Genomic DNA, 24,117 nt, shown 5'->3' on the forward strand with positions numbered 1-24,117 from the left:
TTCGGTAACAGTCTGCAGTGTGACTGTCAGAAAAACGCTTTCCGGAAATATAGGAATATGGTTGTTGTTGATGGGACATAAATGCTGAAACATGTCCATCTAAATAAAGAAAAGAATGAGCTTTCGTTTTCTTCCAGAACGTTGATTTCAGAAACTACGTTCTCTTCCACTTTCGTTTATCTTACCTGGTAAGGGTCCCAAAGTGGTTAACAGTATAAAAGGATTACGTGCTACAATGTTCCTGTAAGTTTCCTGCGCTACTAGTAACATCATTTTCCTCTGGGATTTTCTGAGATGTCCCACGGCAACTGGATTCCGGAAGAACTACTCTCCCTAGATAACCTGAAGTTTGTGATTGTCTAGTTAAACGCTATCTTTTTTTTAGGGTTCCACATCTCAATCGGTAAAGACGCAAACCGCTATGCGATCACTTTGTCCGTCCGTCCATACGTCCGTCCGCCAAGAACCCTATTTTCAGGAACGGGTAGCTGTATCATGTTTAAATTAATGTTACGTACTAAGGACTACGGTCTCTTTGCGGTGTAAAACATTTAATGTTCTAAGTCAACGCAGTCAAAAGATGCGGCGGTTTGTGACACATGTTTTGATGTCTTGCCAGTATCGGTATCGACGATACGCAAAAATCCTGGAAATTCTCGTTTCCCGAAATGGATGAACAATCTGTTAAGTTTGTACAGAACCCACGGTGCGCGAGCTACTCGCATGTACCCGGATTTTTTTCTTTTCAATTTTCTTCCAATATCCGTCACAATTGTGATGACAGTCATTTCGAAACTGTGACAGACATTGGAAGAAAATGAAAAAACAAAATTAATACTCATGTTGTTGGCCCCATCCTCCATCAGTATGTTGGAACATCATAGACACTATCTTGTCTGTTTACACGTATTGCTTTATCTTTACTTATGTTGAGAGTCAGCTGCCATTCTTTGCACCAAGATCATCTTCGAGCACTTCATGACAGTTTACGAATCACACGAGGTCTCTATACAAAACAGGTCTTCTGGAAACAGACTCAAAGAGCTGAAAACATCTTACGACAAAAAGTAGCTTGTTTCTATCTATTTTTATATATTTTTTAACACGTACGGCGACTGCAGATTGCTGCAATGTTATGTAAATCATTATAGATCCATTTATGTTAAAGCTTTCAAAAATGGTTCAAATGGCTGTGAGCACTATGGGACTTAACATCTGAGGTCATCAGTCCCCTAGAACTTAGAACTACTTAAACCTAACTAATCTAAGGACATCACACACATCCATGTCCGAGGCAGGATTCGAACCTGCAACCGTAGCGGTCGCGCGGTTCCAGACTGAAGCGCCTAGAACTGCTCGGCCGCACCGGCCGGCTGTTAACGCTTTCCGAATACATCTTACAATTACATGCATCCAGAATGAATACTCCTAGCGGAGTTTGCGCAGATTTGGAACTCCCTGGCAGACTAAAACTGCGTGCCGCACGTGGCCTCGAACCCAGGATCTTTGCCTTTCGAGGGCAAGTGCTCTGAGCTACCCAAGAATGACCTGTGACCCCTCTTCATAGCTTCTTTGCTTCTCCCACTACCTCATATCCTGCCTTACAAATGTCACAGATGTATACCTTGCGGGAGTAGCACTCCTGGTAGAAATCGTAGATTTGTGTTGAGGTTCAAAATGGTTCAAATTGGTCTGAGCACCATGGGACTTAACATCTGAGGTCATCAGTCCCCTAGAACTTAGAACTACGTAAACCTAACTAACCTAAGGACATCACACACATCCATACCGGAGGCAGGATTCGAACCTGCGACCGTAGCGGTAGCGCGGTTCCAGACTGTAGCGCCTAGAACCGCTCGGCCACACCGGCCGGTTGTGTATCACAACGTTTTATTTTAATCTTCGAAGCGCTAATGGGTGTTTCTCTAGATACTGACGAGTTTGCCTGTATTTAATTGTCTGTAACTTCACAAACCACATGTTGAACACAGTGTTTTCCTTTATTCGAAAATCTATTACCATGAAACCCAAATTTCTTAAAAATACTTCGTTTTGGCGTCATACTTCACTTTCTGAGAGATTTACCAATCTATTCGTCATTTTTCCTCTGAAAAACGTTAGCACTTCGACTTACGCGTATTTATACTATGAAACGATACGATACTGTTTTTGACTGTGCTACCAGTACAGACACGTAATTTAAGCTTTATAACACAGCAATCCACAGCTTTCTATATCAAAAATTACCGATTTTATTAGATCTTGAAGTAATGCACTTAAAAATTTTAACATTTTCAATCGGTGTAGATTATATTAGAAAATATTTCCCATGTGTGTTTATGAGTGATATATATATCATTTTATTCGCAAAATTGGAAATTTTATGATGAGATAAAAATCTGAAAATGTGAAATTTTTTTCCATTCTAACTCCCCTTAAAGTCGACTCCAACTAGTATTGCATGATCTGAGTATTTGCACGCTGCTGACCGTAGACTTTCTTTGAATAGTGTAAAACTGTCGCAGCAGAATCAGGTGGCCGGTAAAAAAACAGCCAACTGAGTTTCACCTAAACCAGTTATACGCGACCAAATAACTTCACTGTCACACTCAACTTTCAACTTCGACCTGAGTGGAGACAAAATTTTTGTCAATTGCAATGAACACCCCCCCCCCCCTTATATAGCCACTAATCTGTCTTTCCAATATACGTTCTGTCTCGTTAAATATCTCAGAGCTTTCCGCGTCGAGTTTCATCCAGCTGCCGGTCCCGAGAATAATTTGAGCGCGAGAACTTTGCTGGAGGGCAGTAAATTCGGGAACTTTGTTACGAATACTTCGACAATTTACTGATGAAATTTTGACAGTCGAAGTGTCTTTTCTCTGGACCCCGTCTGACTCCCCATGCTGCGTATCGACTGGCAAGTATTCATCAGACCACCGGCGGCCGGTGTGGCCGAGCGGTTCTAGGCGCGTCAGTCTGGAACCGCGCGACCGCTACGGTCGCAGGTTCGAATCCTGCCTCGGGCATGGATGTGTGTGTTGTCCTTAGGTTGGTTAGGTTTAAGTAGTTCTAAGTTCTAGGGGACTGATGACCTTCGATGTTAAGTCCCATAGTGCTCAGAGCCATTTGAACCATCAGACCACCTCAAACTACGGCCTAGCCTACCCTGTAAAACCCTCATGTGCACTCCACAGGTACTCTGCTACCCTAGTAGCTGCTTCCTTTGTGGGGTCCTAAAAATCCCTAACCGATAACGCAGGTCTAGAAACGTGCAGCCAAGGCAGTCACAGAATCGATGATTACTTTGGTGCCGCGCGGGGTAGCCGTGCGGTCTACGGCGGCTTGTCACGGTTCGCGCGGCTCCCTCCGTCGGAGGTTCTAGTCCTCGGTCGGGCATGGTTGCATGTGTTGTTCTTAGCGTAAATTAGTTTAAGTTAGCTTAATTAGTGTGTAAACCTAGGGACCGATGACCTCAGCAGTTTGGTCCCATAGAATCTTATCACAAATTTCCAAATAGTTTGGTTGAGGCCGTCCTCTCGGCTCCAAACTAAAGGACTAAAGGACCCCGATCAATTCTGGGAACAGCGCTGCAAATTGCGAGCTCTGGTTGCACACCGCGCGGGGGTCCAGCAGCCTTCACCATTTCCGCCATCCGCCTGTATGAGCTGAGGATGGCCTCCGAATCCATGCGACAGGCATCGTTGGTGCCGACGTGAGCCACAACTTCCAGACGAGTACATCTTGCACGCTCGATAGCCACAGGCAGGACCGCCTCCACATCTCGGATGAGCCACCCGGCACTGACACACCTTGCGCACGTTGGCTTTCTTTCCAGCCCTGAACGCTACCTGCTTAAGGGGCTGCATAGAGCGGCTGACGTTGGAGCGCCGGATAATTAGCAAACCGCTCCCCCCATGTGGCTGCTAGGACCGTGATGAATGAGCGACCACCTACCAACTCACAGGGCCCGTCTCCGTCCGCCTCGAATGACGAGAACGCGTTACCACCCGCCACTCACCCTGCTGTGAGAGCGGATCAATAGCGTCTGGTACACTAGGAGGTGCCTGGAGAGCAGAGCCCGCGGGCGAAACAAGAGATGACACCTGAGGTGTCCCATGCGACGCGCCAAATTCTCCACCACCGCTGCACTCTGAGACAACAGCCCGAAGGTCATTAATCGTAGCCAAAAGCGCATTCAGCGGTTCGCGAACTGCGGCCAGCTTCCCCTGCGCCCCACACATCCTAATCATCCAAGCAAGACTAACTGTGGAAGTGAAGTATGAAAACAGACAGAATTATGGCTATGCAACTTGCTACCTTCCTGATGGTCACCAATGGACACTGATGCCTCGATGACCTATGTAGTTGGCTATTCAGAAGAAATGAAAACAATGCTACAGTCTGCCTAAATTTACACTTAACAAAATGGGAGCTTATATCTCTTAAACAGAAAACATTCGTGAAATTTAAGAAATATTCTATGAGGAAAACACAGGAAAAGATAAACACTTAATTGCCGTTCTGTAGAAGGGTGTCAGCCGAGAGCTGGAGACTCTTTTCCACCTAAGTAGGACGCCTTCCTCTTCCAGATACCGCACCAAGCTCACCCCTGTCTTAGAATATTTCAGTCGGGATACTCTCTCACTGCAGCACCGTAACTGCTGCCGTTCACATAAAACAGTATCATTAACAGCGTATGATTTCTCTTCGTAACCATACCGTTCAGTCACGTTATGCCTTGTTAAACGACAGCGTGGATGTCATACAAACAATGTACAGCGCCAGATTTGCACCTGATGGCCAGAATTGGAAAAAAAAATTTCCAACGTAATCGGATCTGCGTTAACGCATTAGCATTTGTACCATACCTACCAAGTTTCGCTGTCATATCATAATCATAGGGTGTACTGGACCTCAATGAGTAGCTGCACTTTAAGTACAAACACCCAAAATGTATAAAGGATGAAAAAAGACTGATATGTATGTGTATCCATTGTAGGGTTTACAGACAGTCGTGCGAAGTACTTTTGAACGTGATTTCTGAAAAACTGTCTTGAACAGGTACTTCGGCAGCCCACACGCTATGGAAATATTTTCGACCTTGTAGCTACAAATATTTTGTAAGACAAGACGACTTATCTTAGAACATAGATTAAGGAAAGGCAAACCTACGTTTCTAGCATTTGCAGACTTAGAGAAAGCTTTTGACAATGTTGAATGGAATACTCTCTTTCAAATTCTGAATGTGGCAGGCGTCAAATACAGGAAGCGATAGGCTCTTTACAATTTGTACAGAAACCAGATGGCAGTTATAGGAGTCGAGGGAAGCAGTGGTTGGGAAGGGAGTGAGACAAGGTTGCAGAGACTCTCCATTGGAAGAGCACATGCAAAGCTGTTAGAGTTTAGGGGAAATACCAAGTGTGCTGAAGCGTGAATGGGAATTTGAACTGAGGAGGGAGACGTGCTAGACGAAGTCCATGCCGTTGTGCAAATTCACTGTGCCAGTGTGGTGTGGTGGTTAGCGCATCTGTCCAGTGAGCCGGAGACCTGGGTTCGAATACTGGCTTGGTACAAATTTTCATTTGTCGCTTCTGTCTGTACATATAAATCGCAGGCGTCTAATACTTGAAAAGGTCTCTGGAACCATACAGTTTCCCGGTATATTAGATTTCCTTTTACGTCAATGCCAGGTTCTACATTACTGAAAAACCATTGGCGTCGCACGAAATTGCTTGTCGTCGAACATCAAGTCACCTTGATACGGCGAGAAGGCCGATGCCTGACAGTGGAGATAGAAGAATATTGGCGTTAGTGAAGGACTGTTTGTCATGGACTATTAGTGAGTATATGTTTTTAAATCCTGAATCAGATCCATAGAGTTGCATCATTGCCCTCGTAAGGTAGAGATTATGCTTTCGAGTCCTCGTTCCGAAACTTCAAGAATGATTTGTGTGTGAAATCTTATGGGACTTAACTGCTAAGGTCATCAGTACCTAAGCTTATATACTCAACCTAAATTATCCTAAGGGCAAACACACACACACCCATGCCCGAGGGAGGACTCGAACCTCCGCCGGGACCAGCCGCACAGCATGACTGCAGCGCCTGAGACCGCTCGGCTAAGAATGATTTCCGTCGAAGCTTACTTTTAGGCTCTGCCAAACCAACACCGACTCAAAGGAAGGCCTCGGCGCTTGTTCGTGACGTTACGTCAGCTAGGCACGGCGAACGCCAGGTCTGTTGCAAGCATACTCATAATGGTGGTGTCTCCCTCTCTGACACAGGAAAATGTGAAACTATTGGCAGTAGTTGACCAACACACATTGTTCTGAGAGATTTCTGCAATCAATTAATTGAGCAATGCATTACACTTCTTAACAAATAGTGTACTCCTGAACTTAATTTTCCACCTGTTTTAAGGACTGACATACAAAAACAACTTTATGGTCCAGCAGCAACAGAATTCGTGCTTCTTTACCTTATTTGTAAATCTGAGGAAGTTACGTTTGTACTGGGTTGCTTTTACAATAAACTGTGAACATATTAGTGCTCTTCTTTAGGTATTTTGGTTGACTATGGGGTGAGGAGCACTGAATATTAATGAAATATCTTGCGATTGTACACGTCGGGGGAGGGGGTGGGGGACAGAAGGAGAGGCAAGAGAGAGATACTTGTTTTATTAAATAATTTTTTTATCTTATAAAGTTTTTGCTTTCAGTTGCAGGAGGGGAATATTTATCTTTCCTAATGTGCATGTTTAAAAAAGTTTAAGCTCAGCAGTATTTTCGATGTATGAAGCTATTTTGTTTCCTGTTTAGAATTCCTTTCGTTGAAAACGACTGTAATCTAATGACTGGCAACAGTTGGACATTTACACATGTAAATTAGTTCACATTTCCAGTGACGATGTCAAACGAAAATAAATAAATAAATAAAAGAAACGAGTTCATTGTAAGGGGGTTGGGGTAAGTTTCGATAACAAAATGGATCAAGTAAATATAGTTACTTGAATGTAAAATTTTCGAGCTTGCAATGGGGCAAAGCATCTTCTCATATTGATCTACGTTTGTTTCGACAGGATTCAGTAATACAGAACTATGATCTTCATTTGTAGCTTTACGATAGTAAGAAAATCTTTCATGTAAATAAAACTGCAGAATCCAAAACAATACAAAACATTTTGTCCAAAAATAAGAGATTTATAGTGATAAGCACGCCCAGACGTTTCTGCCTGCAAGAGACCTGGCGTTCGCCGTGCCTAGCTGACGTGACGTCACCAACAAGCGCCGAGGCCTTCCTTTGAGTCGGTGTTGGCCAAACACGGCGATTAAGCGTTTTCAGTTTCCGTCAGTGAGAGTCCGTCTAAATAGACGGACGACTACTTCGCCTCTGGACTAAAGGTTCTGCGTGCGACGTCAGAACAGAGATAGGCACTGGGCTCGGAGGACAGCTGTCGCCCTCGAGAAGTTTCCGCGACAGAGGAGGAGCAGGCGGCCTTATTGACCAGCAGGCGGCATCATGCAAAGGGGCGGTGCTCGACCCAGTGTCCTCCGGCCGGGCCTGCATATTTGATGCACCTGCCGGGCACGGCCGGAAGCTTCGAGAGAGCAGGGCGACAGCAGTAATTAGTCGCGCGCCTCTCAGGCCACTGCTGTGCCGTGCTGTGCCTGAGTGTGGCGTGGCCTCCGATTGGCCACTGGCGCAGTGCCAGCGGGGCGGGATAGAAGGACCGGCCGGCCGTTGCTGCCCGGCGGGCCACATACGGCCACGCACAGTAGTCAGCCAGCCAGCGACTGAACGGCCAGGCGCGACTGCGGCCGCACGCGTGAGACAGCGGCGGCGACTCGCGGCGTCCAGGGACAGCAGCCACCATGAAGCCCAGGTACGCCGCTCAACACCGCGAGTATTGTGTACTCAACATCACGGCGAGGGGCGCGCGACTTGCTGAACACTGTGCACCGTAATTACGAGACGAACTCGTTATACCGTCCTTTGCCAAACATCGTTACTCGCGTGCTTTATTGAACATTACGGGGTGAGAGTATTTCAGGACGCTGTGAATCGATTTTATTTTTTAAGGCTGTCACCTTTTCTGTGTTGAACGCCATGAGGAAACTGCTAAACACATGCGGTGCCGAACACCGTAAACGGTTATTGCCATCATAGTGAATACTCAAACACTGTATTGCTGAACACCGCCAATAGTATCTACTGAAGAGCACTATTGAGCGTGTGATTTGCCTAGACTGTGTTCAGTATTCTGAAAGGAATCCCAGAGCACACTGTATTGCTGAAAATTAAGGGGTGTCAGTTACAATGAACACCGGAAATAGTATATCGCATAACAGCACGGCATGGCATCCGATGTTCCGAACACTCTGCTTTGGCCGGCCTGAGTGGCCGTGCGGTTCTAGGCGCTACAGTCTGGAACCGAGCGACCGCTACGGTCGCAGGTTCGAATCCTGCCTCGGGCATGGATGTGTGTGATGTCCATAGGTTAGTTAGGTTTAAGTAGTTCTAAGTTCTAGGGGACTGATGACCAGAGATGTTAAGTCCCATAGTGCTCAGAGCCATTTTTGACATCACACACATGCATGCCCGAGGCAGGATTCGATCCTGCGACCGTAGCGATCGCGCGGTTCCGGAGTGTAGCGCCTAGAATCGTTCGGCCACCCCGACCGGCTTCGTAATAGGGAGATAAAGCACAGGACACAATATCTTGCTGAACAGAACTCTATTTGTGTCAACTGCTGAACATCACAGGCCGTGGTTATTTCTGAACGCTGTGAAATGCTCAATCCTTTTCGGTGTTACTAAATGATGTAACACGATGAAGCGTTTATATCACTCGTCAGTAAAAAGCTGAAGCACCGCATTCCTGAGCACTCCCAATAATTTTTACTGAAGCTCACTTCAAAACGTGCAATATGCCGAGCACTGCGCGTTGTTATCCGAAGAGAAGCACAGGGTACAATGCCTTGCTGAAGACAGACAAATCACGTTCATTGCTGAAAATTACAGCTATATGTTGCGCTGAACATTTTGAATTACCTGTATTACAGACAAGTGCCGCTTTCGCGCTTTCGAAGAATTTCAACCGGTCCAGTGTGCGTCTTACCACTGCACATCCTTACTCGGTTAAGTTCAATAACCGAGTAAGGATGTGCAGTGGTAAAACGCACACTGGACCGGTTGAAATTCTTCGAAAGCGCGTAAGCGGCACTTGGCTGTCCAGTGTGCGTCTTACCACTGCACATCCTTACTCGGTTAAGTTCAATAACCGAGTAAGGATGTGCAGTGGTAAGACGCACAGTGGACTCGTATTTCGGAAGATGGTGGTTTAGATCCCCGATCAGCGATCCAATTTTAGGGTTTTCTTCATTTCCCTAAGTCAATTAAGGCGAATGTCTGGACGTTCCTTTGAAAGGACACGGCCTATTTCCTTTCCCAGTCAAGGCTTGTTGTCCGTGGTACCCTCGCCATCGATGGAAGACTAAGTAAGCTCTAATCTTCTATACTGAAGATCCCGACATACTTGTACTTCTGAATTTTCGGAGGCGTGTGTGTTGCTAAGAAGATCCTGTACGTGATGAACACCAAAGTTGACATTTACTGTCTCTAAACACTGCACGTTGCAGCACTGCAGAACACATTTTACTGAAGACCGGTAATGTTTTATATTGCTGTTCAGTACGAGACGCGCGCGTTGCTGAACGCTGTGAATCATTCTTATTCTTCGCGACTGAGGTCTCTCCTCTCTGGCTGCGTGGACTTTCAGACTGTGGCGTTTCCGACCTTTTTTGTAGGTGCCCCACATACCGTGTCACTTCCGACCAAACAGTTTTGCACAGTCGTACATACGACCAGAGCCTCCCCTACTGCTGCGGCTTTCTTTGACGGTCGGTAAAGCCACGGCTGAGCTATCTGTGGGCGGAAACTCCACGTTGATGTTTCGGGTCGCAAATTCCGCAGTCTGAAGGTCGAAGACACCACCTGTCCTAAGGTTCAAATGGCTCTGAGCACTATGGGACTCAACTGCTGAGGTTATTAGTCCCCTAGAACTTAGAACTAGTTAAACCTAACTAACCTAAGGACATCACAAACATCCATTCCCGAGGCAGGATTCGAACCTGCGACCGTAGCGGTCTTGCGGTTCCAGACTGCAGCGCCTTTAACCGCACGGCCATTTCGGCCGGCCCTGTCCTAAGGAACAGGAGCCGCGGGACTGGTTAATGCCATAGTACGCTTGTAGCGCTGAACGCTGTTAAGTGTAGTTATTGCTCATCATTGTGGAAACTGAAGCACTGCGTTGCTAAACACCACCAACAGCACTTACTAGACACCACTATGGAGCGTGCGATTTACTTTCTCTGGTGCAGCCATACAACGCGTGTGGGATAACACCGAACCGACAGCGTAGTAAATTCCATCAGCAACTCAGCACCACTGTCAGTTCAGATCCAGGTATAATGCGTGTTCAAAAAATGGTTCAAATGGCTCTGAACACTATGGGACTTAACATCTGAGGTCATCAGTCCCCTAGAACTTAGAACTACTTAAACCTAACTAACCTAAGGACATCGCACACATCCATGCCCGAGGCAGGATTCGAACCTGCGACCGTAGCGGTCACGCGGTTCCAGACTGTAGCGCCTAGAACCGCTCGGCCACACCGGCCGGCTAATGCGTGTTCACAGTGTATGTGTAGAGGGCCAGCCAAGAACAGCGACGGCGTTTGCAGGGAGGGTCGTTCTGCCGTGGTGATTGCCGCGGTACAGGGCAACCAAAACACTGGCTGTGGGCGTCTGTCGGCCGCACAACGCTCTGTGCGCTGCTCCCCGGCTCGGGATTACGCAATACGGACCAGGAGCAGCGGTCAGTGATAACATGCGTGCCAGAACGTAAACACTCTGACGTCGCTCCACCTCCTCCGTCGTGATAATGAAGCTTCCGTCAGGATTTTCACAACTTGAAATACACTCCTGGAAATGGAAAAAAGAACACATTGACACCGGTGTGTCAGACCCACCATACTTGCTCCGGACACTGCGAGAGGGCTGTACAAGCAATGATCACACGCACGGCGCAGCGGACACACCAGGAACCGCGGTGTTGGCCGTCGAATGGCGCTAGCTGCGCAGCATTTGTGCACCGCCGCCGTCAGTGTCAGCCAGTTTGCCGTGGCATACGGAGCTCCATCGCAGTCTTCAACACTGGTAGCATGCCGCGACAGCGTGGACGTGAACCGTATGTGCAGTTGACGGACTTTGAGCGAGGGCGTATAGTGGGCATGCGGGAGGCCGGGTGGACGTACCGCCGAATTGCTCAACACGTGGGGCGTGAGGTCTCCACAGTACATCGATGTTGTCGCCAGTGGTCGGCGGAAGGTGCACGTGCCCGTCGACCTGGGACCGGACCGCAGCGACGCACGGATGCACGCCAAGACCATAGGATCCCACGCAGTGCCGTAGGGGACCGCACCGCCACTTCCCAGCAAATTAGGGACACTGTTGCTCCTGGGGTATCGGCGAGGACCATTCGCAACCGTCTCCATGAAGCTGGGCTACGGTCCCGCACACCGTTAGGCCGTCTTCCACTCACGCCCCAACATCGTGCAGCCCGCCTCCAGTGGTGTCGCGACAGGCGTGAATGAAGGGACGAATGGAGACGTGTCGTCTTCAGCGATGAGAGTCGCTTCTGCCTTGGTGCCAATGATGGTCGTATGCGTGTTTGGCGCCGTGCAGGTGAGCGCCACAATCAGGACTGCATACGACCGAGGCACACAGGGCCAACACCCGGCATCATGGTGTGGGGAGCGATCTCCTACACTGGCCGTACGCCACTGGTGATCGTCGAGGGGACACTGAATAGTGCACGGTACATCCAAACCGTCATCGAACCCATCGTTCTACCATTCCTAGACCGGCAAGGGAACTTGCTGTTCCAACAGGACAATGCACGTCCGCATGTATCCCGTGCCACCCAACGTGCTCTAGAAGGTGTAAGTCAACTACCCTGGCCAGCAAGATCTCCGGATCTGTCCCCCATTGAGCATGTTTGGGACTGGATGAAGCGTCGTCTCACGCGGTCTGCACGTCCAGCACGAACGCTGGTCCAACTGAGGCGCCAGGTGGAAATGGCATGGCAAGCCGTTCCACAGGACCACATCCAGCATCTCTACGATTGTCTCCATGGGAGAATAGCAGCCTGCATTGCTGCGAAAGGTGGATATACACTGTACTAGTGCCGACATTGTGCATGCTCTGTTGCCTGTGTCTATGTGCCTGTGGTTCTGTCAGTGTGATCATGTGATGTATCTGACCCCAGGAATGTGTCAATAAAGTTTCCCCTTCCTGGGACAATGAATTCACGGTGTTCTTATTTCAATTTCCAGGAGTGTAGATATCTGTTCTTCGTGTTTTCTCGGCACCAAGATGCAGCTGTGGTGGAATCAGTCTAATAAGAGTAGTAAGCTGATAGTTCAAGTCGTCAGTTCTTACACGCAGATATGACACACACGCTAGTGACGGAACTCGTACATTATTCTCTCGCTGCTTGCAGTTTGTGGGCTATTTTCGGGTAATTCCATCACCAAAGTGGCACAGGTACGTGTCGTTCGTGTAGCAGACAACTGAACGTAATCTTAAGATATAAAATAAAAGAAAATGCTGGCGGCTATTACCGCGCTCTCAGACGGAACCGTAAGTAACAATATCTATGGACTGGGTAATCTATTCAGAGGCGCAGAACGCAATTGCGTACATGGTCTCTCGAATAGCGTGACTCTGTGGTACGTATCTAGGAAATTTAACTTTTCCTCTTTTCACATGTTTTGGTTTGCATCCGGAGCAGCAGCAACAGTATTTACTGTTGCGACCGCCACAAACAAACTAGCAGAAATTCTTGCTTTTCCTAAAGCATCGATCGTATTTTTCACAAAAAGTCTAGACGGTGCCCACTAAACGACGCTTACTGTCAAATACACATTTTTTTTCTTAGATTGATTGTTATTACAATAGCTCTGGCTGGCATCAGAGAAACAAGTGGAGAAGATGTATTTTCTTGCGACAATGCTTGAAAACATTGATAGACACAAAAATAGTCGGTACACAATTAACGCCACGAAGCTTCCGGCATTATCCATCAGATCATTTGCATATTATCTTGAACACTAAGAATCCTGTAACAAGTCGTTGCGGTACGCCCAAAAATATGTTTTTCATATATATACACACGAAGATTTCGCTCCGTTAAGAACGAAATATTGTGTACTACCTACTGGAAGGTTCTGAACCTCTTCAGAAAGCTGGTCTGATATTCTGTAATGTCATCTTTTTTTCATTAACCGACACTGCATGCTTCCTTCAGGAAGTGAAGGAACACAGCACCTAGCTGTGCACGTTAACGCTTTGTCGAGCTCTCTTATAAACAAAGCGAGCTGTTTTTACTACTTCTGTGTTACCAGGACCGTTGTTGATTCTCACAGAGAACCTTTTCGTTACTCAAAAAGCTCATAACACGCGACGATAATTAGTTTTCTACAGTTTTGTAATACAGTGACATCAGAGACAGTGGTCCATAGTCACGCGCATCTGACCGACGGCACTTCTCGGTTCAAATGGCTCTGAGCACTATCAGGTCATCAGTCCCCTAGAATTTAGAACTACTTAAATCTAACTAACCTAAGGACATTACACACATCCATGCCCGACCGTAGCTGTCGCGCGGCTTCAGACCGAAGCGCCTAGAACCGCTCGGTCATAACGGCCAGCCGGCCCTTCTTTGAAAACGGGAATAATCTGAACTCTTTCCCCAATCGTTTGTAGTCTCCTCGTTCCTCCAGCGACCTACAACAACCTGCTGCTAGAAGGGGAGCACGTTCTTTCACATAATCTGACGGTTGTTGAGCGATTTTAGTTGATCAGTTACCTCAATACCTGTCATTTCAGCTTTTTTAAAAATTTTTTACTCTCCCCGCCCCAAAGGTCCGATCGGTCGCAAATTTGAAACGAAGTGAAAATCAAAAATGTGTTATCTGCAACATTTAGCTACAATTACGTTATGTGGGCTGCATGAAATTAGACGAAATACCTTAGCGCAAAGACATCGAATGGCAGCACGCACTTCACGCTTGGCGGGAGACTATTGTTCTAGGCATCTTACGTGCTCACTGTGCGCTAAAACTGAAAAGAGCGACGTGAGGCTATTGACGGGTATACTAAAAAAAAAAAAAAAAAAAAAAAAAAAAAAAAAAAAAAAAAAAAAAAAAAAAAAAAAAGGAGAAATAATCGTGCGGCATTGATAGCCAGGAGGCCACGTCCGGGGAAGTTCGGCCGCCGAGTTGCAAGTCTTATTTCAGGTGACGCCACATTGGGCGGCATGCGTGATGCGTGTGGGTGATGTTGAGATTATGATGAGGATTAACACCAAGTCGACGAGCGGAGAAAATCCCCGGGAATCGAACCCGGACGCGCTGCAGGGTAAACAAACACGTTAACACTCAGCTAAGTGGGCGGAATGCTAAGCAATACTTGAGACATTGCGCAGCTCATCTGCGCAAAGCTTCGTTGCATTTTCACTGTGGTTTTAATTTCGCGACCGATCGGACCTTGGAAAAAAAAAAGGTCTCATGTTATGACTGAAAGGAGGAACCATAGTACGATCTTCCGCAGTGAACCAATTTTGGTATATTTAATTCCTAATTTCTAGTTTGTTTGTGTCGTTGTGTGCTTCGGTGGTAGTGTGGTTACTGAGACACTGTTTGGGATAGGTTGCATTTTGCAAATACTAAAACGTTGAGTGACTTTCTCGAAAGCCTAGAATAGAGTCCTTCTGACACGTACCTCGACACAAGGTGGAAGAAAAATGTCTTCAAACTCGAGGGGAAGTGAAGCATTAATTATGACTCAATTCCCTTAGAATCGAACGATAGGAATCAGTATTCGGTTTTCATCTTTCCGTGGTCGAGATAGATTTTCTCTTAGCTGCCTTTTAAGTGTGATCTTTAATACCGTAGCGGTGTATAGTGGTGTGCGGCCGTGTACCAGAGTGAAATCAGCAGCGCTCTCTCATCGCGCTCTAGGTGGGACAGGCAGCACATTCTTAGCGGCTAGCTTTCGCTTGCGGCGCTTACATAACTCAACGAACTGGTTAATTCCTGCCTGTCTCTCTCGCATTATGATAACCGCCAGATTTTTGAAGCGTATGTGGATCTGATAGACCAAGAGGATGCACCACCATAGTATTTTTTAGTGAGGTCGAAGCCTCTCTTCTTACATTTGCGTCAGTCACCTTCCTAAATCTGAATGTATCGCAGAACTTCTTCCATTCTTATCTCACTTCGACGTTCCCTGGCGCTTTGCTTCCGTCATAGCGGAGACCTGGATTTGAGGCGGTTAGTACTTATGAGATCAATGTATATCGGGTGAAGGAAGTTGTACTTGGTATTTTGGATACTTTTAATTTCAGCTTCAGGAAGTTCGACAAGCGCCAAGATCGGAAAGCAGGCGCACTGTGTAGGTCTGAGTAGGTTACTCCCGCGATTATTCTCTGTTGCCTCTCTTATAGTACAGCTGCACGGGAGCAGTTATACCAGACAGGTGCACAGTATTCTACCACAATATCCACCCAGCTATCCTTAAGGCGTTTGCCTAACAGCCCCGTCATGCAGTTGCAGAACAGAATTACGGTTCTCCAGTTCCCGCTTCGAGCCCTCTAACTAAGATCAGCGTGACAGCGTTCGGTCCAGCGTTACTGCTTCACAGACGTAATTTTCTGTCTTCCCTTTTATTGATCGTACTGTCTTATTTGCACTGGGATATGAATGCCAGTTCGTCTAATATTTACGTAGATCAAATGAAACTATATGGTTCCAGAGATCTTTTCAAGTCTTAATCATCTGTGATGTACATATGCAGACTGAAGCGACGAATGAAAATTTGTGCCAAGGTCGGGATTCGAACCCAGGTCTCTTGCTCACTAGACGTGCTAACCACTACGCCACCCTGGCGCAGTGACTTTGCACAACAGCACAGACGACCCTAGCACACCTCCTTCGTCAGTCCAAATTCGTATTCACACCTCAGCCCACTTGGAATTGTCCCTAGATTCAAACAGCATTAAGAGACTCTCCAACTGTATGAAACGGGGAATCCTACCTGAAAGCTCAGCAAAGGTGATGTAATCAAGTGAAATTACTTAGGTTGTCTCACCTAGCCCAGGCATCTGCAAGAACTTTGTTAATTTTGATCTGACAGGAACATCGTTATGGTGAAAGTTGTTTGATTACAAAAGCCATAGTCCGATTGCTTAGCTCAGAGTGCCGGCACAGTAGCTCAACGTGTTCGGTCAGAGGGCAAGTTTACCTCTGTGATAAAAAAACTTAGTAAAGGAATCAACGATCAAATTGAACGGATGACATGTGACGTCCGCCCAGACAAAACGCAACGAACAGTACCGAAAAAAAAAGTGGTAACGTATTTTCCTACCATGCAACGGGCCCGGGTTGGAGATTTTCTCCGGCCGTGGACTGGGTGTTGTGTTATCCTCACCATCACCGAAGCGCAAGTCGCCCAATGTGGCGTCACCTGAAATAAGACTTGCAAACCCGGCGGCCGAACTCTCCTGGTTGGAGCCTCCTGGCCTTCAGTGCCACACGATCATTTCATTTTTACAAAGGCCGTATCTGAGAAAGTCCCATGTGCTTACTCTACTGAAAACCACTGGAATTTCATTATACATATAATAAATAAAAAAGGTCAAAGGTATTTTTTTTAAAAATTACTGTGGCCTTTTTGCGCCAGAATAGCTGATCTGCATGAGCAAAATTCTGTAAAATAAGTCTTCTGTAGGTGTCACACGAAATTTCGGAGTAGAAATGCATTGAATATACGGACATTTTTGCGCTGTTGTTGCGGCCGTTTGAATGGAATGCCGATTGGAAATTTCCGCCATTCTCCGGGGGTAGGAGCGTCGCTGAGGCAAGCGGTACTCGATGTTTACTCCGCTCTCGGCGGAATAAATGGGGTAAACACGAGAGCACCGCGCCCGTTCACCTTGCAGAAGAGTTACTGGGACAGCGGTCACTACGTCTCATTCATATCTGCTATTCAGGCCCCAAAAATACCATAGTCCCATTTTTGACCAATGCTGACGACCATTGTATTCTTCCTTAGAATAAGTCTCTCATTTTCCATTGCATAAACAGTTAGGACTTTTGCAACCAAACAACTTTTGTCTGCACCATCATTTCGTCACATTAAAATTAACATAATTCGAATGCCAGACATCCTATATATTTAATATTTATAGAGTGTATTAGGAGACGGCGCGGTAACTCAGCGCGTCCGGTCAGCAGACTGGCGCCCTCTGTAATAAAATAAAAGAGTAAAGTTTTGATACGTAGACTTTAAGAGACGTTATTCGACGTCCGCGCAGAAGCGATCTCGCAGAGGAGTAGCGACGACAAAGAAACAGACAGAGGGGGAAAAAGGCGATAAAGTGACAGGCTGTGGATCTAGCGGTCTCGGATTCGATCCGCAGCAGTCGTAGGATTTTTATCTGTCACTTTTTTCCCGGTGGTTCGGAACCTGCTTTAAACTGGCTCGGTAAATCGGGTCAACGGTCGGATGCAGGGAACGGCGTTTCACCTCTAAGAGCACCAAGCGTAGTAAAGCACTGTGGTGTTCAGACCAACTTTCAGCTTGATGACAGGTTTAACTTTTTTAAAAAAGGATGTAATATATAGATTCTTCAGGTCGTTATTGAGTCTGGCTTCAAATTTTTCAAGGCGTTTGATATGTGTATGGACATGGAAGTATTTTCCCAGAATGGTTTTTCACCATGCAGCGGAGTGTTCGCTCATTTGAAACTTTCTAAAAGATTAGAACTGTGTGCCAGACTGGGTCTCGAACGTCGGTCCTTTGCATTTCGTGAGCAAGGCTCCGCAATATCCTTTTCTCCGCGCGCGGTGGTCCTGCAAGTTCGCAGGAGAGCTTCTGTGCATTCTGGGATGTAGGCGACGAGGTACTGGCGGAAATAAAGCTGTGAGGACGGGTCCTGAATCGTGCTTAGACAGCTCAGTCGGTGGGGCACGTGCCCACGAGTGCCCCAGCCCGCACACTATATTAAGCTTCCAGGAAGTTTTACTGAATTATTTGTTTCATTTGTCTCTTTTGGTATTAGAAAAGCTACAGGATAATGAAGAGGCCGTAGTAGTGGCATATGCCGACGATAACACTCGTGAATAGTAGCTCCAGAAGCAAGCCGGAAGATGGTCCTTCAACAATTATGTCGATGGTGGATAGGAGTCAGTTTGTCTGTTGCGCCTGAAAAGACAACTTACATGCTTTTAAAAGGGAATGTTTGTAAGAGACCAGATCATGAAATTGAGCTACATGCCCATAAAGAGAGAGTCATTCACGAGATACGTAGGGTCTTCTTGGATGAACGACAGAATTATGATGCGTATATTCAAGAATAGAGCAAGAGACCCAGAAACATTATGAACAAAATCATTACTCTCGCCAATTACGATTATAAGCTGCCAGTGTAAACAACAAGAACGTATTATAACGTTAAGTTAACTGCGATCATAGGATACGGTACGAGTGCTTGGGCCCACAGACTTTTCCTCTTAACACCAGCACGGATATGTGGAATCGTTCTTCAGTTGAAAGGAGCTTGTGGCACTGTGCCAGTTGTTGCGTTGCAAGTAACATTTGGCATGTGTCCACTCGGTCTCCAGATGTGGGAAAAGCGGCGATATGTTTACTGAAGAAGGAACAGTATCATGAAGTGCTGCATTTAATAGGAATACGGGCCACAAGCAAGCAGCGTATTCAAAATCAGGCCCTCCATCTCTGGTAGGAACGATGGAATGATGCCCAGACAGCGAGGCGCACCTACGATATTCTGCCAAATGCAAAGCTGAGAATGAAGCGCTTGAATCCCTCAAGAGGCATCACACCCTTCTTGACTGACAATGGGCTCTACGCCACCTACTGGCATCAAATTGGTGGAAGTATGTGTGAGGTAAAGAAAGTACGCCAGAACAGACCATCAGCGGACGTCTGCTGATACTGATCGGCAGCAACAGAGTCGGAACGGAGATACGGCGTTGCGAAACAGAATGGCAGATCTTGGACAACATTGCTGACGCTATTTCAAGAAAGGCCTGGCTAGCGCGTTATTTTATCAACCAACCCCCATCTCCTGCACCACGAGAGGTTGCGACAGAAGATCGATAAGCAATGCAGCGAAGGCAACTGAGGTCAACAAAATGGTTCAAATGGCTCTGAGCACTATGGGACTTAACTGCTGAGGTTATCAGTCCCCTAGAATTTAGAACTACTTAAACCTAACTAATCTAAGGACGTCACACACATCGATGCCCGAGGCAGGATTCGAACCTGTGACCGTAGCGGTCGCGTGGTTTCAGACTGTAGCGCCTAGAACCGCTCGGCCACCCCGGCCAGCTTGAGGTCAACAGCTGCGGCAGAAGAACAGCCGACACCGATTGCGCAGCCATCGTAAAGAACACCTCAGAGAAACGCAGTCGTGGGCCGTGTGTCGCCACCCAAGGAACCAGAAAACGGGTGACATGAGTCGGCCGTTGGTGTGTGGCTGCGCTCGCCACCAACAACAACGATGCTCCCTTGGAACAGGGGAGTCCTTCCCTGCAAGCAGGGAGCCAACAAGCAATGGAAGCAGCAGATGCTACCACAGCGCCCAAGGAAGCGACAGGGCTTGCCTGTGGACCGGGGAACCATGGAGTGCATTGTGGAATGTTACTCTAGTTTTTTTTATGAACACTAGAAATAGTATTTTTGTATATGCGTATACATACAGGATAATTTTTCCACAGTGTACAAACTCTAGGGATTGATCGATGAGATGACACTGAGCAAAAGGGTCTAATGAACTTATGTCTGTAGATTCATGGTTTTCATGCTAGAGACCATTTATTCAATCATACTTTGTTACAGAGACTGCGGTCTAGTACGCAGCCACAGTTACCATATACATGGTTTCCTGCTAGAGAGGACATATATCCTCGTATGTCATGCCTCAGCGCCCTCTCCTACCATAGTAGTTGGTAATGTTGTATCCAATTCACTTCTCTTGCTGACTTATCCTGTTGTGGATGTGATACAGCGTTGTACACAATGGTTGCGTATTCGAATCGAGAGCTTGCCGAAATTGTGTTTACTTACGGAAAGACAACGGGCTGCGGGCAGCAAGGTTATATCACGAGACCTATCCCCGGCGACAACCACCACAGCTTTCAATGTTTGCAACAGTGTTTCGCCGTTTGTCTGAGACAGGGTCGTTCCAGGAAGAAGGAAATCGCGAAGGACGTACGCGGAATGTTCGGGCACCAGACTTGGAGGAAAATGTGATTAACGCTGTGGAAGGCGACCGCCGTGTCAGTACCAGGCAGTTGGCCCGGCAGTACAGGGTAAGCCGGACGACCAGGTGGGACATTCTCCATGAGAATTGTTCCTACACTTATCACTCGAAGCGTGTGCAGGGCTTACTAGCGATAGACTTTCCACATCGGGAGGAGTTTTGTAACTGGTTTCTTTACCAGGGAACCACGATTCCGGGATTTGTGTCGTCCATCCTATTCGCAGATGAGGCCATCTTTACGCGGTGTGGTATCTTCAATTTCGCAACAATCATCTGTGGGATAGTATGCAGAACCCCCATGGTATGGTCACAGCGGATTATGAGCATCGGTGCAGCCGGAATGTGTGGGTTGGGATAATTGGCGACCATAATTTTGGACCAGTCTTCCATCCACGTCGCCTAACAGACCGGGACTGTAGGCGTTTCTTGCGGCTGACTTTGCCTCCCCTGCTGGAAGAAGTGCCATTGATGATTTGAAGGATTATGTGGCTGCTACATTGTGGTGCTCCAGCCCACTTCGCCGTTAACGTGCGGTTGCATCTCAATCGTGTCTTCCCTGGTCAATGGGTCGGACGAGGGGATCCAGTTGTATGTCCTGCTCGTTCACCGGATCTCAACCCGTGTGATTTCTGTTTATGGAGCCTTCTCAAAACGATCGTGTATACAGAGCACTTTCCAGATGTGGAGACACTGGAGCAGCGTATTCATGCTGTCTTTCACACTGTTCGGATGCAGCCTGGCCGATGTGAACGTGTGAGGCAGAATATGCTACGGAGCGTACGCACATGTGTTGAGGCACATGAAATCCATTTCAACACATACTGTGACAGTGGCTGCATGGTACAGCGCGTATTAGACCGCAGTCTCTGTAACAATGTATGATCGAGTAAATGGTCTCTAGGATGAAAACCATGCGTTTCCGGACGTAAGTTCATTAGACCTTTTTTTTCGTTCCGTATCCTCTCATTCATCAATTCCTGAGTTTGTACACTGTGGAAAAAATCATCCTGTATATTATTAACAGTGAAAATAATATGGTGATAGAAGGTAGTATTGTGTGGGATGAATTAACTATTAATGCATAATTTGTGTAAGAATCAATATAGCCCACGTTTAAATTACAGATAACAGGATGGAATAAATAGTGTCGTTCGTGCGCTTTTAGCTGCTGCTGCTGCGAGCTATAAGTCTGCTACGTTTTTTGATCGTGGCCAACGTTGCTGTTTTCTGTCTGGTTTAGCAAAGAGCACTGCGCCGTCCACACACCGTGCCGTGGCACAGTCATTTAGCGACGTATTGCAGCGGTCAGCCAGTCCTATTGCAGCTCCCTGTTGGACGCCATGCTGCTAGGCACACAGACTGTTCATTACGTAATGGCATGTGTTCCACTTCGTCCAGCAGGCTTCCAAGTGGATCGAACATCTGCAGCTTCTGCGCGGCCGTTTACTGTCCTCTCGTGTCGAGATAATCACTAAGCAAGCGTTCCTGTGCTCTACGTCGATAGTCACGGTCCAAATACAACACCCGTTTCCACCGCAGTAATTCTGGAAAATTCAGATCTTTCAAAATTCGTTGCCATAGTGGCTGTTCTTGGCAAAAACGGAACAAAGAAATGAGCGAAAAATTTTATAATGAAGTCCGTCAGCTATCTTTTCACTAGCGTTTAGTAATCGCACATGTACATTTCGAAGCACATTTTGATATTAACGCGACAAAAACATCTATCTGTGGGTGACTCTATAGTCCGTTTCTAGTTGAAATTTGCAAAGTTATGGTAGGGCATGTGCGCGATGAAGAAAGGTAACCCGTAGCAGAGCTCGATACAGGACGTGAAAGCGAGAAAAAATTTCCACATAATCATAGAATAAAAAGTTCCTGGGCTTACAGCCGCGTCATGCTCCAAGAGCTTTCGACCGAAGACTGCTTGTCGATTGTCAAGTGGTATGACTGCCAGAGGGCTGCTTAGCACGGCCTTCCTAACAGCACTGTCGCTGTCATTCCAATCTCCTCCTTTTCCTTTATACATTCCACTTCTAATAACACTAAAAATGGCTTCAAAAGTGCTACGCTAATCTATACCATTTTAAATGCCCTTTACTATTATAATTATTATTTTTATTCATGTGAGTTATTACTGTTTTTGTCATTACTGTTATTATTCTTCTCTACACCTATGTACATACTCCGCAAGCCACGGTAAGGCGCGTGGCGGAGGGTAGCCTATACCACTACTAGCGTTTCTTTTCCTGTTCCACTCGCAAATAGAGCGAGGAGAAAACGACTGCCAGCAGTCCTCCGTATGAGCCCTTGCTTCTCGCATCTTACTTTCGCGGTTTTTACGCGAATTATACGAGGGTTGTAACTTCAATAGTGGCAACTATTTAGTCACAACCGGTACAAAAGAGTTACATGTTTGCACCTGTTACTGTCCTTCAAAGTAGTCACCAGCGCTGTGTAGAAGCAGTTGCCAGCGATGTGGAAGGCGTAGTATACCGTTAGCAGAGCCTGTTGCTGTTGATGGTGCGAATGGAGCGGTCTACTGCCTGTCGAATGTCTGGAACAGTACTGAACCGAATCTTCGGAATCAAATCTAAGTCACAAGGACTTAAGTCCGGGAAGTATGGTGGATGGTACAGTACTTTCCAGTCCCATCGACCGAACAGAGCAGCCACAGCTTGCGCTGTATGCGCCCGCGCATTGTGCAAACTGATCGGTGGGTTGCGCAGAAAGTATGGCGTCGATCGCTGTCCACTAACGCGGCAACAGCATGCACTTCTTCCTCAGAGACGCGAGGACGACCTGTCCAATGCATGTCTGCCACAATTCGCCGACCTTCGTTGAAAGCTTTTACGCAACGTGCCACTGTTTTGTACGGCAATGCCGATTCCCCGCACGCCTGTTGAAGACCTTGATGACACTGTTGTGCTGTACGACCTCTGGCACATTCAGGCTTGATCCAACTCCGTTGTCTTGTTTCGAAAACATAGTGACTCCGTTACGTTAGACCGCTCGCTCACAAATGACTGTGTTTCCCTCGATTGTGCGCACGCCGGTGACGTGGGACGGGCGAGTCCATTTGCTCGGAGGTAAGGTAGGTATGTCAACAACGTGTGCTATCAGCGACAATTGTAGATTCCACTGCATAGTGTCTCCACAGCAGTGTTGCCGCTATTCAAGTTCCAACCCTCGTATGCTGGCGGCAGCAGAACCGTTCTGCAGTCATCCTCAAATGGCGGTTCTCTAATAGTGTTCCTAAAAAAAAGCTTTAACTTCGCTCCAGGGATTCCCATTTGAGTTCCCGAAGTAGCTCCGCGTTGTTCGAACTTACCGGTAGCAAATCTAGCAGCCGCCTCCGAACTGATTCGATGCCTTCCTTTGTTCCGACCTGGTGTGGAGTCGCGACACTTGAGCAGTACTCAAGAATAGATGGCACTAGCGTCTTATACGCGGTCTCCTCTACAGGTGAACCAATCTTTCCAAAAATTCTCCAAATAAACCTTAGTTGACCATTCGCTTTCGCTACAACAATCCTCACATTTCATATTTCTTTAGCTTTATTAATTTATTATTGTTGCTATTACTGGGAAGTGTTGTAATATCTATTGTATATCTTGTTCCTGGTGAGCTGTAAGAGAGCCTTACGGCTCTAATCTGCTCAGGCTAAATAAGCAATAAATAAGTAAATAAATAATACGTACTCTAGTT

At 46.8% G+C, this 24,117-nt stretch overlaps 1 protein-coding gene across 1 annotated transcript in view; it reads left to right on the forward strand.

Annotated features, from left to right (window-relative positions):
- The first annotated feature begins 7,741 nt into the window (after nt 1–7,741).
- The window catches only part of LOC126458236 (phosphatidylcholine:ceramide cholinephosphotransferase 2-like), a 326,386-nt gene continuing 310,010 nt past the window's right edge, over nt 7,742–24,117 (forward strand). The window contains exon 1 of the mRNA XM_050095137.1: nt 7,742–7,885. Coding sequence (XP_049951094.1) covers nt 7,875–7,885 — 11 coding nt within the window. The 5' untranslated portion in view covers nt 7,742–7,874. The remainder of the gene's footprint in view (nt 7,886–24,117) is intronic.

The sequence above is a fragment of the Schistocerca serialis genome, chromosome 2 (genome assembly GCF_023864345.2).
Source record: "Schistocerca serialis cubense isolate TAMUIC-IGC-003099 chromosome 2, iqSchSeri2.2, whole genome shotgun sequence".
Lineage (NCBI taxonomy): Eukaryota > Metazoa > Arthropoda > Insecta > Orthoptera > Acrididae > Schistocerca > Schistocerca serialis.